Raw genomic sequence first — 15714 nt, forward strand, 5'->3', positions numbered from 1 at the left:
TTCTAAATAAATTGTACCAATACCAACCACCTTAGATACAGACTCATTGCCCATACTCAATATTTCAAAGTCAGTTGGAGTATAAGATAAGAAAATCCTTCCTTAATGTCACGTGAGATGCGGCACCAGAATCCACAACCTAAGTAGACTCATCACAAGCAATATTTATTAGATTTGCTTCAAGGACAGTAACAAGATCTTCAGTGGTGAGGGTGGTTATGCAATTTTCATTTTCGTCTTCTTTTTTTTTCTCCTTGTCTCTGTTCTCCTTCTTCAACTTTCAGCAAAATTTCTTTGTGTGCCCTATTAACCCGTAATGATAGCGCTCAATATCTTTAAATTTGTCTCTAGATTTGCTTCTATAGTGTTTTGTATTTTGAGAACCATGATTTATGCTTCTCCCCCTAGCTCCAGTCAGCAAGACATCGGACAAAGAAAAACTTTGAGCCTTTCGTCTCATCTCTTCATTAAGAATGCTGCTCTTGGTAAATTCCATAGAGATCACGTCATGGGGAGCAGAATTTGATAATGAAGTTCTAATTGTTTCCCGCGAGTCTGGTAGGGAATCAAGTAAATGCAAGCCGTGAATTTCTTCATCAAACTTAATGCTCATTGCAAATAACTAGTTCATGATCCCCTGAAAGTTATTCAGGTGATCTATCATCGGAGAGTCATCATGGTATTTTACCCCTAACATTTATTTTATCAAGAACATCTTATTATTTTCAGTCTTTCAAACATACAAACTTTCAAGATGCTCCCAAAGGGACCAAGCATGTGTCTCTAGAAATATGGTTCAACACATTATCGTCAACCAACTGCCTAATAAAATCGCAAACCTTTCTGTGCAGTAGGTTCCACTCTTCATTGATTTTATTTTCAAGTTTTATAGTGTCAAAGAACAGCTAATAAAATTCTTAATATAAAGCATATCTTTCTTTTTTCCTTCCAAATGGCACAATTAATACTATTTAAAGTAAACATTCTACTTGTGCTAGTTTTTATTGTTGACCAAAAAATACAGATATTGCAAATCTTGGGCTCTGATAACAATTTGTTGGGTAAATGCGGAATAACAACAAAAGTATTTGTAGAAAAATAATAGAAGAAATAAAAAATAATGACACCAAGAATTTTACGCGAAAACACTTTTAAATAAGAGAAAAAACACAGACCAGGAGGAGCAACTGATATTACTATAGTAAGGAATTTTACACCGTGATCACAAATATAATACTCAAAGTAACTACTACATACTTAAAAGAAATAATCTTCTTTTGACTCTCACCTTACTAAAATATGGTTCACTCTAATTTTTCCTTCACAAATTATTTTTTATCACAGTGTATGAAATGTCTCTCTACTCTTTCTATATTATTTTTCTCTCTATTTTTTTGTATATATTTCAAATGAGCTGAAGCTCTCAATTTATAGCAGTAAAATGTTTGTTCTGATATCATTGGTGACATCTCACTCAAAGGAAAATTTATGTGAATGAATTAATTGGTGGATTGGTCAAATCCATATCTACCAACCCTTTAAAAAACAAGTCATGCCATGAATCAATTTTCTAATGGCTTTAATGGGGCTAGACCCCACACTCCTTTAATATCTTCTTCCAAACATAATTCCGCGAGTTACGGGATCAAGGGCACTGGTAGTGGTTTGCGGGTAAGGCTCCTTCCTCTTTGTTATACACCGTTAATTTATTGGATATCTACTTACTGTCCTTTCTTTTGATAAAAGTTTCAAGTTGAGGTTCGAATGAATAAATTGGTGACTTTTTTCTTTATATTTTTTCTGTTTCTCCTTGTTGATTTGCTGTGTTAAATTTGATAAAGCTTTCTTTTATTGCCACTAAACCTCTCAAAGACATTTCAATGATTTCCAGCATTCTGAAATTATTTCATTTTGTTACTTGACAGTCTCAGAACAGACTCTGTTTATACTAATCTTGATTTTACTTAGATTCTTTGTTGTTAATTTTTAAGAGAAACTAAATTTGAAATATTCATATTTCAAATTTATTTCATTAAACAACAGAAACTGCAGTGAAGAAGTAGAGAAAGAAACATGGTAAGCAAGAAACAACAACAACATACTGTAAAATTCTACAAGTGAGGCTTGGGAAGGGTAGAGGGTACACAGACCATACCACTATATTTTACAAGTGAGGCTTGGGAAGGGTAGAGGGTACACAGACCATACCACTATCTCGTGGAGGTAGAGAGGTTGTTTCTAAAAGACCCTCGGCTCAAGTGCACCAAATTTAGGTACAAAGAAGAAGGAAATAGTGAAAAAAACATAAAAGTAACAAGAAAACAGTGCAAAGTCTACAAGAAGGGAGCAAAAACAACAAAATAGTGCGATAATCTAAACACAACAAACAACATACTAAGATACATTATCAAAAACAATGATAACTATCAAAAACAAGAACTACAATAATACAACTAGTACAATGACAAATACCAACCAACCTAAGCAAGAAAATGGCTTGTTATTTCTAGCTAGAAGAAGAAAGTTGAATAAAAGACTTTTTTTTCTTTGTCTGCTTTTTGATTTTGCTTATGGATGTTCATACTCGAACAAAGTTCACATGGTCCATTATCACAATTGATTGGTCAATTTTATTCACATATGTGCTGACTGGTCATTTGTGGTCACCGAGGCCCAGAACTAGCTCTACTTGTGTGTGTGCGTCTCAAAGTTATTTTTGGCATGGTAAAGTTAATAAATCGAGCCCAAGGGTATCACTCCATCGTCTCCATACTCACCTCATCAAATGATTGGTTTTGATACTAGTTACTGGATTAAACTAGCCCAAAGATATTTGTAACATGGCGTGATATTGCTGGCCAGCCTACACGGTTTTCTCTGCATGGTCTCACACCCATAAGAGTATATCTACACGTTATATGTAGCTTCCCAATCTTTTCAACGACCAATATAGAAGTTGTTCGCACATTCAACAACCTGGTTTATATAAACCCTCTTACTTCCTACATGGATAAACAACTTGTTCCACACCAGTAAGAATAAAGATTGAAATTCCATTGTTGCATTTTAGCTTCCCTCGAATTGACAAAATAGTAAAAGATTTGCAAATTTAACACATAGAAGGATCGATTATTTTATGAATCACAAATTTAAAATAACTTTCACCGATTTGATCTATGATAATGCCTCACTTCTTCCATCCAAGAATAGTTTACCTAGGTGTGTTTCTCCATTTCCTTGCAAACAGTAGATAGATGCTAATGCCCTCCTTCCAAGGAATCTGTGCATCAGTAGAAAAATGAAAAAGGAAGAGAATGATCTGTACACGGAAGGCCTTCGTGGTTCAACGCATTGAGTTTTAAATTTTCGAGGTGAATATTCTAAACAGTTTAGAGAAATTTACTAAGAACTAATGCCAAAATGTGTTCATTTACAGCAGCTCCAAAAGTTTTAAAATTTTCAATTTGGAGCTGAAGAATAGAAGTAATTTTCAATTCTGTAATCTATCCAATCCGTACATCAGTCTTTGTTATGAATAAAACAATGCAAGTACAGTGGCTTGTAGGAAATGGCAACTGCTTCTCCCAAGAGGATAGACTCACTTGGCCACATCCAAGTTGAGGTTAACACACCAGAAATCATTTTTCTCACAAATCATGATGTTTTCTCATCTAAGTGTCTGATCCAGCAGGAAATTTATATGAATTGATCCAGCATCAGAACTTCAATGTTGTCTCCTGAAGACAAATACAAATATATATTTCCACTAGTGCTGATATGGTTGACATTCTCTTGTTTAGTGGCTTTTCTGGTCTTCAAGTCATTTTTAGCCGCTAAAATTTGCCATATTAATTGTATCTGATTAACATGAATTCAGTTGGCAAAGATCACAAATGTGCCCAAGGAATCATAACTTGATATTCTCAGTTGTTGAAACAGAATCTGGTGAGCTGCATTTCCCTATCCAACAACGCCAATATTGTGCTTATTTTCTCTGTGTGTGGATGCCACTTGTCTCCTGAAACAAACATATGAAATTCCGCTCCTACCTGAATCCAACTGCATCCAGGTCTCTTCCTAAGACCCTTTTTCTTCATCAAATCCCTCAGTTTTGAGACTTCATCCCATCTTCCTGTTGTTGCATATGCATTTGAAAGTGACACATAGTGTCCTGCATTATCTGGTTCCATCATAATTAAACAGTTAGCTATATGTTTCTCGAGCTCTGTCTCTCTGAGTTCTCTACAAGCCACAAGCAGTGATTCGAAAACATTTGCATCAGGTTCGAAAGGCATACTCTGAATAAGCTGCATAGCTTCATCGAGATCACCACACCTAGAGAGAAGAGTGATAATACAACCATAATGTTCCACTCTTGGCTTCATATGATGCACAGTGAGCATGTCATAAAAAACGTCTAATCCTTCTTTTACCAGTCCAGCATGACAACAAGAGGATAGCACACTGGTGAAGGTTATGCTGTCTGGTTCCACACCTTCCTTGCATAGACGTTTGAACAATGCAAGTGCTTCTATAGCACAGCCATGTAAAGCATAACCAGATATCATAGCATTATACAAGGCCAACTTCTTTTCTGGAATCAAATCAAAGATGCAGTTTGCACAATTTAGACTTCCACATTTTGTATACATATCAACTAGTGAAGTTGCCACTGGAAGAGATAATGGAATCTTTCGCCTTAAAATGTATCCATGAATGGATCTTCCATCGTGCAGTGATGCCATATTTGTCGAAGCTGAGAGGGCAGCAACAATACTTGCACTATTCGGTCGATACCCTGCTTGAAGCAGTTGCTTAAAATATGTAAGTGCCTCACTGTTGTGACCATTTTGAGTTAGACCACTGATAAGCGTAGTATAAGTAACTATGTTAGGGTCTAAACCAACAGTTTTCATTTGTGTAAACATGTCTATGGCCTCATTTATCTGTCCATTTCTTAAGAGTCCAAGAATTACAGAATTCCAAGATATGGTATTTTGTGGTAAACCATACAGCTGCATCTGGTAAAATAATCTTAGCGACTCGCCACTTAAGCCCACTTCTGCATAAGCAGCCAACAATGTATTCCACAAGACTAAATCTTTCTCCATTGTGTTGTCAAAAACCCGTCTTGCATCTGGGATTTTCTCACATTTGGCATACATATTTATAATACCACTTGCTACAACTATGTCATTATCAAAAGTGTTTCTCACACAAAAACAATGCCCTTCTCTGCCAAGCTTCAAATCCCGTAATTCTGCTGAGGCAGATAATATAGTTGATAGTGTCACGGAGTCAAACCTAAAACCTTTTAATCTCATCAAACGAGACAAGTCGAGAGTCTTATCAATCTTACCAGACTGTACATAACAAGACATCAACAAGTTCCACGTTACTACATCTTTCTCAATCACCCTATGGAATATTAGCTCAGCATCATTAACCAAACCAACTTTAGCATAAAAGTTTATAAGTGAGCTCCCGAATATGTTATCCAAATCTAATCCACTCTTAACCGATATAGCATGACCTTGCTTACCTTCATGTAGAGCACATAAATTAGCCGAAGCTGAAAGAAAACTCGACAGAGTTACACGAGTCGGTTCAATTCCTTCATTTCTCATATCATAAAAGACTCCAATAGCTTCCTCGTTGAATCCATTTTGCATATAACTCACGATTAGCGAGTTCCACGCTACTACATTTTTTTCATACATATAATCAAAAACCTTTCTTGAATCCACCAAAACCCCACATTTCCCATACATATCAATAAGACTACTAGCCACAAATACACAACTTTCAAATCCCAATTTCAAGACATGCCCATGAACACATTTCCCAAATTGAACAAAATTCAAAGCACCACAAGCTTTCAACACATTTGGTAAAACAAAATTATCACCAAGAATCTCATTTTCTAACATTTCAATGTATTTAAACATAGCTTCTTTACACAAATTCATCCTACAACATAGTCCAATAATTGCAGCCCAAGAAAACACATTCTTTTTCCTCAATCTACAAAACAAATTACTGGAAACATCAAAAAGATCACATTTTGCATAAAAAATTACTAGCTTTGTCTCAATGTACTCGTTCTTGGCATAAAAATCACCACTTTTTAGAATCTTGGCATGAATTTGCTGACCAAATTTCAGGTTTTTTTCATAGACACAGCCTTGAAGCATTTCACCATAGAATTCAGGTCCAATATATAAATTGTTGCACTCCATTTCTTTAATAAAGTCCACAGATTCTTGAAGTTTACCCTCTTTGCATAGAGATCCAAGGAGTTTGATGTGGAGAACTTTATTGTTTGTGTCAATTTCTTGGTATGTTCTGGAATGAGTTTGTGGGAATTTTGGAAGTGATTTGGGTTTACATGTAGGGGTATGAGGGTTGAAGATGGGGTTAAAGGGCAGTGAAGCCATGCACGTAGCAGTTTAATTGGATAGTTTGAACCTTGAAGAAGAGTAGTGGGCAGTATAAGATATGGGTGATCATTTTGGCCATACAAACAAGGTTGGGGTCTTTGGTCATTTTACCACACACAAAAAGAGTAGTACAAGTTTCTTTTCTTTTTCCCTCACTTTTATCTTTAAAAAATAAATAATACATAAACGTGTCACTTTAACTTGATCTCTATGTGCTTCAACTTTGGGGTATATAAATAGTCACTTAAACTATCATAAAGTTGAATAAGTACACGTGCATTCTACATGGCAATTCGTTAAGACGTCATGTAGGACACCGTGTAGAGCGCATATGTCTACGAATTTAACTTTATGCAAATTTAAGTATGTACTTGTGCACACCGTTAGTTGAAGGACATAAATATCAGTTGAGGTCAAGTTTAAAAGGTACACCTACGTTTTATACTAGAAGCAACGGAAGGGGAAATGGAAGATAGATTATAGGAAGATGAGAAATTGAACTCACAAATGTGGTGAAAAGTTCTAGCCAATTGATTGAGCTGCTAAGATTATTTTTTTCCTCACATCTGGTTATAGTCTCAGAACATTTCTATTTGTATGTTTAGCTTAGAGAATACTAAATTAATCATCAAGATTACAAAAATTACTTATCTCAAGTTGCACATCATTTTATAAAATTAAGATAGACTTAATCATTTTTACTTTTAGTATTAATTATTTTTAAAAATTAAATAAAAAATTCTGACTTTTTTTGCCTTATTTAATTCGACTTTCGACTTTCCTTTTCCAGTGAGCACCACTAAGATACATGCCAGTGCCAAGAGACGAAGCCTAACAATGCAGTTTATTTCATGTTTATCCATGTCTATATGCTTTATGATTCACATTAACATAAGAACATTCGATTTGTTTTTTGGGGAAAAGAAGAGCTTTAAGTTAGGTCAAGTCTCTTTTAACTTCCAATTTATGTATCTACATGCTTTCCGGATTTTGTCGCAAATTTTCAGAATTATTTTCTATATGCATTAAAAAAGTCCGACCCTTCAAGGGGGCAACGTAAGACACATACTTGAGTTCGAAAATATTCACTTTCCCCCTCTCCCTCCTCTTCTCTTTTACCAAGTTAATGCAGATTCAAAACCTAGTATCAACAGGCAACCGAACGAACCTTTGAGCAGGACAATTGATCCAAACCACTTTTCTATCATTGTGGCTAGTTTATATTTATCATTATTTACTTCCTTCTATTGTACAAGGTCTTATGCCTTTGCACCTTAGTTGCTTTCATGACTCACTATGCATTTGACTCAAACTTGGTATAGTGGTGTTGGTTCATATGTTTGGATATCCTTATATAGCCCGTGACTTACATTATTCCCACTTTTATTAGTTTATTTGTTTCCTTGAAAAGTAAATGATTCATATGTGTTTAATTTGATTCCCAGCAAGTTGGTCGTCTGGGTAACAAATTCTTAGATTTGTACAGTAACATGCACAAATCTGTTCATCCAAAGATTTAACTCTTGTTGCAAAACCTGCACAAACAACAAAGCTTCCAAGCGTACAAGTGCTCCCCAATTACTTTCAAATACGGCATGCGTTACAGACTTTGCTAGCTCATTGAATTTTCAGTTAGTTGGAGTAGGTAGAGATGCTACAAAATCCTCCAACGGTTTGCCATAATAGATTATGGTTCAGGAGTGTTGGAAAAGATAGCACCTTTAATTCCAAAGATAAGCTGGTGATTCCCATATGCTAAACACATTAAAATATGTAAAATGGTAGTTTACCTGTGCTCTAGCTGTCGGCATCACCATGCACCTTACAACAACAACATATCCAATGTAACCCTATAACCGATGTCCAAGGAGAATAGGGTGTATGCAAAACTTACCCCTACCTTTGTGGGGTAGAGGTTTCTGATCGACCCTTAACTTCAAAAAAAAAAGAAAAAAAAAAGTTTCTGTTTCATAACATGATGCAAAAAATTAACGAGTAAATAGCTACAATGAAATACTGAAGAAAGAAAAAGACCGACAGCAGAAATAGTAGTGATCACCATACACCTTAATTCACGTAGTGATAATTTTGGGGGGACCATGTGAATACTAGTCATCTTTTTATTATCCAAGTCGAATTGAGTATACAGAACTTCAAACACTTGTGCACAACATCTACATCATAGGCCAATTTATAGTACACTTGTGCAGCAACAGCCCAAATACTACATCATCTGCGTTGACGGTGCTCAAAATCAGAATTGGAAGGAGGACATTTATTCACTTTTACAGACAACCAACTTATGGACTACTCAATACAAGCTATAATATCAAGAAGTAATTGGTCAATGAAATGTTGAAGAAAGGGATATCATTGGATGTTAAATTTAACATGGTGGCATCGTATCACAAGATGTCCATGATAGAGTCTGATCCATTACACCCTTTGCTGATGTTGCAAGAAACATGAGCTTTGCAAGCAGCTATAGATGATCAATCTTTCTTGTAAATCAGTGTTGGATAATCCGGACTCCACATATTGTTCTCCACGAACTCCGATATTTGCGCCTGTGATAAGAGTTTCACCAATTCAAGTACCCAAGATTCGAAATAATATTAATGCAGGCAATTACTACAACCAACAGAACAAACTTCTCGAACGATCAAAAAACGTTTAGGTTTTCCTCACTTATAGTTCAGTAACATTCTGATTATAAGCTACACCAGGTATCACATAAGCGGAGGAAACCTTGAGAAAGCTGGGGCATGATAATGCTAAAAAAGGAGAGTCGAACTAGTTTAAGGTCTATATATCTCAAGGGATGAAGCAGAGTAAGTGCCTTAAGAGAGCTTTTTCTGAATTTCAATTTCTCTCAGTTCGTAAGAAACAAAATAGCACCTACAAAAATGAGCACAAGGCTAAAAAGATTTTTGTTCATTTTCTAGAAATATAAAGATGTAATTTTAGCATAGAGTTGTCAAGATCCCAGGTAGAACACTTTAGAAATGTCAAAAACATACCTAACCTATTCTCTTATTTTGAGTTTCATGCCTAAACTATTGAGGATGTGAGAAACACACCTAAACTATCACTCATTAGTTTGAGAAACACACCTCAAAATGAATAAAAATCAATTAAAATATTTAAAAAATGAAAAAAATAATGTGGTAGCAAACAAGAAGAAAAATATGCCACATGGACTGATTTTTAATGGCTAGACACACCTTACAAGTTTGTAATCAAATATTTGGTCTGGTCAACTTTTAGGTATGTTTCTGAAACTAATAAGTGACAGTTTAGGTGTGTTTCTCAAATTAAAAGTGAGAGTTTAGGTGTGTTTTTCACACTTCATTAGTTTAGGTGTGAAACTCAAAAAAAATAAGGGTAAGTTTAGGTATTTTTTTAACACTCTACACTTCTCTAGAAATATAAAGATGTAATTTCATCAGAGTTGTCAAGAAACCAGGTAGAACACTTTATCCAGCTTCTAAAAATTGAGGTGATCTTGTGCCAAAAGCAGTTCTGTAAATATACAGAATGGCCTTTAAGAAGTAGGTAATATGTGCAATAGCTAGTGAGTTCTAAGCTTCATTCTCAAGTGTCTACGCTAGATTTTGAAATCTGAATTCTACATCATGGCAATGGGGGTTGGGTCCAAGTCCTCTATAAAAACCAAATTGGGGATTTGAACATCAAACTGAGGTCGGATTAGAAATCTAGTTGTAGATTTGAATTCATAGGGTTACGGGTAATATGAAAACCTAATCCATTTTGGGATTTGACCACCGCACTCGGGGTTGACTTTCTCAGTTGACTTTGACTTCGACCGAGCTTTTAAATATGGAATTGACATCAAAGGATTCATCTAACCTCGAAGTATTCTTTTTGAATAGAGCAAGCCTACCTGGAGGATTAAGAGCGAGGAACAACGGTTTGAGAAGGCTAGAGTTACTTAAGACCGAGGTAAGTTCAGGCTTTCACCTCAATGAGGGAATTCCCCAAATTTGTATTGTTTTACATATACTATGTATATGGGAGTAACATATATGTGAGGTGACTAGTAGATATGAGGGTACCCGAATTATGATTGTTTACGAGATATAATATATTGTTGTCATAAATGCTTTGCATATTCTTTGCTATATTATGAATTCATGACTACTTTAACCATTACATCATGCTAATAATGTTATAGGCATCGTATTTCCATGCTAGTTTAACATAATGAGTTATCTACATGTTTGATTACGCGTTTAGCTGTTAGTCACACATTGTATGTAAACTTTGTAACTGCATACTTGATTTCACACTTAGATTTGACTATGACACGTGAGTTTTCAGCACGTGAGATGTCCGTGCAGCATGTACAGGCAGAATTATCATGCTGCATCACTTGTCACATGGGCAGGCAGGATTATTGCACTGGGAACCGGTGTTGAGAAAAGGTCGAATCTTTCATCATACATCCATGATTTCCGACTGAAGTATCCGTGCATATGTTAATATGCTGCATCTTTGCAAATATTAATGTCATACTAGTGCAGACTTTATTATGATATTATGTACTCTTTACTTTTTTTCAGATTATACTATTATTGCAGGTTATTTAAGTGGGTATTTTCAGACCAACCCTCCTCACTACCTTGTTAGGGGCGGCTGATGATACTTATGGGGAAAGTGTTGGTTTACTCAATGCTACATTTGCTGCACTTTTGTGCAGATTCTGACCCTAGTACCATCGGAGCTCAGGAGCATGTCCAAGAGTATGAGCTGTTAGGCCTATTCCACAGTGTCTTGGAGTTTTACCCGATCTTGTTACTTTTTTCTTTCAGACAGTATTTGTAATTTGACTCTGATGTATTTTTTTTTGGTAACCGACTCTGATGTATTTTTTATTCCATTGGACACACATGACTTGCGACCAGTCTTTGGGGGGTGTTTTAAACCTTTCTACACTGCATTGGTTTTGAACTTATGTCCTTATGATGACTTCCCACTTTCAAACTTAATTATGCCATTTTGGGTAATCTTTGGAACTTGCATGATTATCAGGTTGGAGTAACAGGTATAGTTTAGGTACCATTGTGGCTTTGGAAAATTGGATCATGACAGTCCAATTTTCGTTTTGCATGTAAATCTCTATCGTTGCAATTCTACCAGAAAAATGAACTTGGATACCCAAATTGCCTGCATTTGTGCACCACAATCTTGTTTCACAATCATTCTTTTTATACCTTCATTCTTATGGGAGCTTAATTTGCAATATATTCTGTCTTAGTTCTAAGCTTATTACGAAATCCTTTATGCTTCCAGTGGGTTCAAATTTAGTTGACTCCTTTCCTAATTCCATCAATTATAACAAATGAAAATAGCACATTCCTCCTATATGCTATTGGTTAGTTCATCCCATAACCGGGGGAACTAATTACAGTCCAGAAAAGTCACTGGTGCAAAGACACAGCTAGGGAAACTCCATTGTATCTGCAAAGGTAGCTGGTACATAGAAAGATCCATAAAGTAAAAATACCTCATCAAGTTTCCGTAACTCTCGGCCGTCCATTTCACGGTATCCTTCTGCCAGATCCTCTTCTATAGCTTCTTTCACCACAGCTGCAGCCACCTCCTTCGTTATATCGCGTATCCTGTGATGAAAATAAATCATTCACTATGTTAGAAATAATCTAAATCTGAAGCAAATAGGCAATAACATCTTAGTGATGCATTTCTAAATGTAAAATGATTCTTAAGAGATGGAGAACTAGATCTAAGAAGGTTGAGCCTTGAGGAAGTCTGGAGCTTTGTATGACATTTACTTATATCAAAGAGTGCTTCACTGGGAATTTGCAGATCTTCAGAGGTGGTCCCTACTTGAGACAGGTTTCTATCAGTCTCCAACTAAAGAAATTCAGGCTCATTAGCTCTGCAATTGAATTTTATTCTCTTAAATTCTATTCTTGTATCTTGTATTGGAAAGCAACCTCTGAGCCAAACTGAGAAAATTTATATACCTCATCTTTTTTAAATGGCAGTAAATATGACATATGAATTGGTCTGATATTCCCTGCAGTAAATGTTTAATTTTTGCTGATAGGAACTGGTTGAGATAGAGATACTAACAGCAGAAACAAAACCTGAGAGCAGATTTTGCACTCACACATCTTTTATTTTATGTAAACGGCATTCCACCAGCTATACAAAGGAGTGAGTCGATGCATTTTGTCCACCACAAGCGAGATGTAACACCGACTGATATAAGCTAAGTCCTATGAATTTTATTTTTTATTAGTTTTTAGTTGAACAAAGAATTGATCACAGTTACTGACATTACATATAATTTTTCTATTAAAAGTTTTATCCTATTTTTTTTTCCAACTTAAATTTCTTTCTTTACATGGTGGGATTATACGGGGTATGTTGTTGCTGTAATTGTTGTTGTTAAATATCTTTACCAGTCTCAGAGTTTCGCTTTGTAGATCAAGCCACCCCCACCCCAAGACCCTGACGTAAATCTTCTTTTGATTTGGAGGGGTAAGCAAGTTGTCCCGCTGTAAACCTTTAAAATAATGTTCCCTAATACTCCTACAGCATATACCTGGATATCGAAGGGTATATAATCCCCTTTAGTACCTCCTCTTCTGTCATATATCCAGCCAAGCTGTAAAATCCAAACTGTAGTTAGAAAATCGAAGTAGAAGCTACTCATGCGCTATATTTCAATAGACTTGGAAACTTTACTAATGCATCGAAAAAGGGAATTACCACTCAGCTGCAGCCTGTAACATGCCATCTGAAACAATTCTAGATCCAGAGAGAAGAGTACCAAGTCCTATTCTGAAGCATGTACGGGAAATATTGTTAGGAGGAAAGAAAGTCAACACTAAACAGAACATAGAAAAGCTTGGACTGGCTGTCTTAAAGACTTAAAACTTCGGACATTTGAGTCTAACCCAGGAAAAAGGAACATGTTGTTTGCTTGGTTGCAGTGCCCAACATGACCATTTCCTGCAAAATTCACATACAGATAGAACATTGTTAACTCAAATAAGGATCTATGTATTATCATCTGATGTCAATTTATCTTCTTTTTATTTTGGTTTTCCCATCAGGTGTCCAGAACCGGCATTCGAGCCCAACTAATCTGAATTCGTGCCCGCATAGGGCCCATTTGAGGAAATCGCTCCCTATCAAGGATTTTCCATACCCAGGGCTCAAAAGATATCAATTTTCCTTGTATGCCTTCCATCTAAACCAATATCAAGTTTTCCGAATTTTTCTTTACAAGATTTTCTTTTTATGTTAGCTATACATGATTTGGAGCCCATGATTCATTTTTTTCTTGTCAAAAGTAGGAAGAAATGACATAAATGTTACACAAAGAAGTAATCCCTTTTCCAAATAAAAAGCAAACTAAATATCAAAAAAGTGGACTGTAAGGACTGTAACATATACGCTATCCTATTAGCATTTTTCTCATATGAGAGAGTAAAAGAAACACTGACAAATTTTAAACTAAAGATCTAGCTAATCATAGAGGATTAGTTTTCCAAATATATTGCAATTTTATTGTATCTCTCATTCCAAGTTAGGGAAGTCCCTGTCTTAAATGTTGAACAATGTTATAAATAAAACTTGGTTATGTTCCAATTTACTCTTGGCATAAGCATACTTAGATGTCAAACCACTTAAATAACATATAAATTAAAATCCTATGCACTTAAATTTACTTCAAAAATATTTATTTCCTTAACTAGTCCATGACTAAACTATAATAGTATTTGTCATAAACAAGACACGGGATCAACTTTAAAATATTACTCAAAAATAAATAGAATTAGTCATATAATTATATGAATGGCTGTTAACAAAGCAGCACGATTTTTGGTTTTATACCTAAAAGAACTACACCCTCTTTCTATTTTGTCTCAACTCTCTTTCTTAATTAGTATGTCTGAAAAGATAGCCACCTTTATACTTGAAAACTATTTAAGCTAAACGTCCCCTTTTGACTCTTTGGAACCCCACTAGATAAAAAAAACTATTTTTTATTAGGAGTGGAAAGAAGAAGGGTCATGTGGAACATTTACCACCTCTCATTCTGTTGGTAGTTAGGGCGATTTTCATATTTTGCATATATTCAGCTTATATGTCAAAAATCTTTGTTTTATAACATAACTACCCCCCCTCCCCCAAACCCCCCAAGTCAAAAATCATCACATAAATTGGAACAAGGGAAATATTACAGATTAGCAAACTCCCTTTAAGGACAGAAGCCCATCCGCAAAATTACTATTTTGCAATTGCAATCTATGTATAATACTTGCATCAAAACCAGACTCTAAAAGTTACAAACCAAAAGTAGGAAAGTATGAAAACTCTATCAAGATGGGGAACCCCAAAGAGCGATAACAGATTTTATAACCAATTGTTACTAGACATACCAAGATCCACATCCTTGAATGGGCTTCCACTTGCAAATATAATGTTGTCGCCAAGAATAGAAAATGCTTCCTCAGGGGTGCATTCAGCTATTAATGAAGAAAACAGTGAATGAGAATGATATCAACCTCAAAACCTTGTATCTTCTCAATTAGTACATACCATTTCTCGTTGGGTTTGACATTGGAAAAATTGCAGGCCGGGTTGAAGTTGAATGCTTAAGGGCTTCCAGTACCTGAAATGTTCACAATTTCTCAAAACCTTATATGTTTATATACCATTCTCCTTTTTCTTTTCCCTTTGTACGTAATGTTTAAAGCATCTCTCATTTTCTCAGTGTCAGGATGCCAATCCACAAGCCAACTATAATACCTAAATATGTGCTCCAACTAAAGCACAATATTTTGTATCTGAAACTACTAAAGGAGATAATGAAGTAAGTTATTAATCCAAACAGGAAAATGAAAATCCTTAAACTGGTTTTGTCCTGTTCTTTTCTATGTAAACATGCAGATACAAGTCGGCTACAATGAATTTTGCTGAAGCACTAACACAAAAATTCGATCATCATGCCTCAATGTTAAGAGACAATTGCAAAAAGGGCAACCCGGTGCACTTAAGATCCCGCTATGGCTGGACCACAAGGGTCTATTATACACAGTGGGAAATAGCATGGACGTTTCACATTGTATGACAAGACGAGAAAGATTCTCTTTTTTCTAGTTTCCAAACTTCATCCAAGAAACAAAAGGATTGATTTCAGCTAGAGATACATGGAGTATTTGATGATCAATGATCATAAACTCTTTAAAACAATGAACTAAAAGGTTTTAGACAT

At 35.5% G+C, this 15714-nt stretch overlaps 2 protein-coding genes across 3 annotated transcripts in view; both read right to left on the minus strand.

The window, feature by feature from the left end:
* Positions 1–3339: 3339 nt before the first annotated feature.
* On the minus strand, positions 3340–8619 carry LOC107847683 (pentatricopeptide repeat-containing protein At5g55740, chloroplastic). 2 transcript variants are annotated; one of them, XM_047408725.1, is made up of 2 exons: positions 8479–8619; positions 3340–8374 (listed from the first exon to the last, which is right to left on the minus strand). In XM_047408725.1, the coding sequence occupies exon 2, from the start codon at positions 6435–6437 to the stop codon at positions 3924–3926; it is 2514 nt and encodes an 837-aa protein (XP_047264681.1). In that variant the 5' UTR covers positions 6438–8374; positions 8479–8619; the 3' UTR covers positions 3340–3923. The 2 variants fall into 2 exon arrangements, with proteins under 2 accessions (XP_047264681.1, XP_016547572.2); XM_016692086.2 differs by having other exon boundaries at positions 3340–8369; positions 8475–8612.
* LOC107848011 (NAD-dependent malic enzyme 62 kDa isoform, mitochondrial) overlaps positions 8543–15714 on the minus strand; it is a gene marked incomplete at its 5' end in the record, with an annotated part of 24719 nt that continues 17547 nt past the window's right edge. Inside the window, 7 exon segments of the mRNA XM_047408731.1 lie at positions 8543–9007; positions 11968–12082; positions 13033–13095; positions 13200–13271; positions 13388–13442; positions 14879–14965; positions 15039–15111. Of these exon segments, the coding sequence (XP_047264687.1) occupies positions 8933–9007; positions 11968–12082; positions 13033–13095; positions 13200–13271; positions 13388–13442; positions 14879–14965; positions 15039–15111 (540 nt within the window).

The sequence above is a fragment of the Capsicum annuum genome, chromosome 1, assembly GCF_002878395.1.
Source record: "Capsicum annuum cultivar UCD-10X-F1 chromosome 1, UCD10Xv1.1, whole genome shotgun sequence".
In the NCBI taxonomy this organism is placed as follows: Eukaryota; Viridiplantae; Streptophyta; class Magnoliopsida; order Solanales; family Solanaceae; genus Capsicum; species Capsicum annuum.

What these genes read in the sequence shown, in the direction of transcription:
- LOC107847683 (XM_047408725.1), bottom strand. Translation starts at nt 6,437, where the DNA reads ATGGCTTCACTGCCCTTTAACCCCATCTTCAACCCTCATACCCCTACA.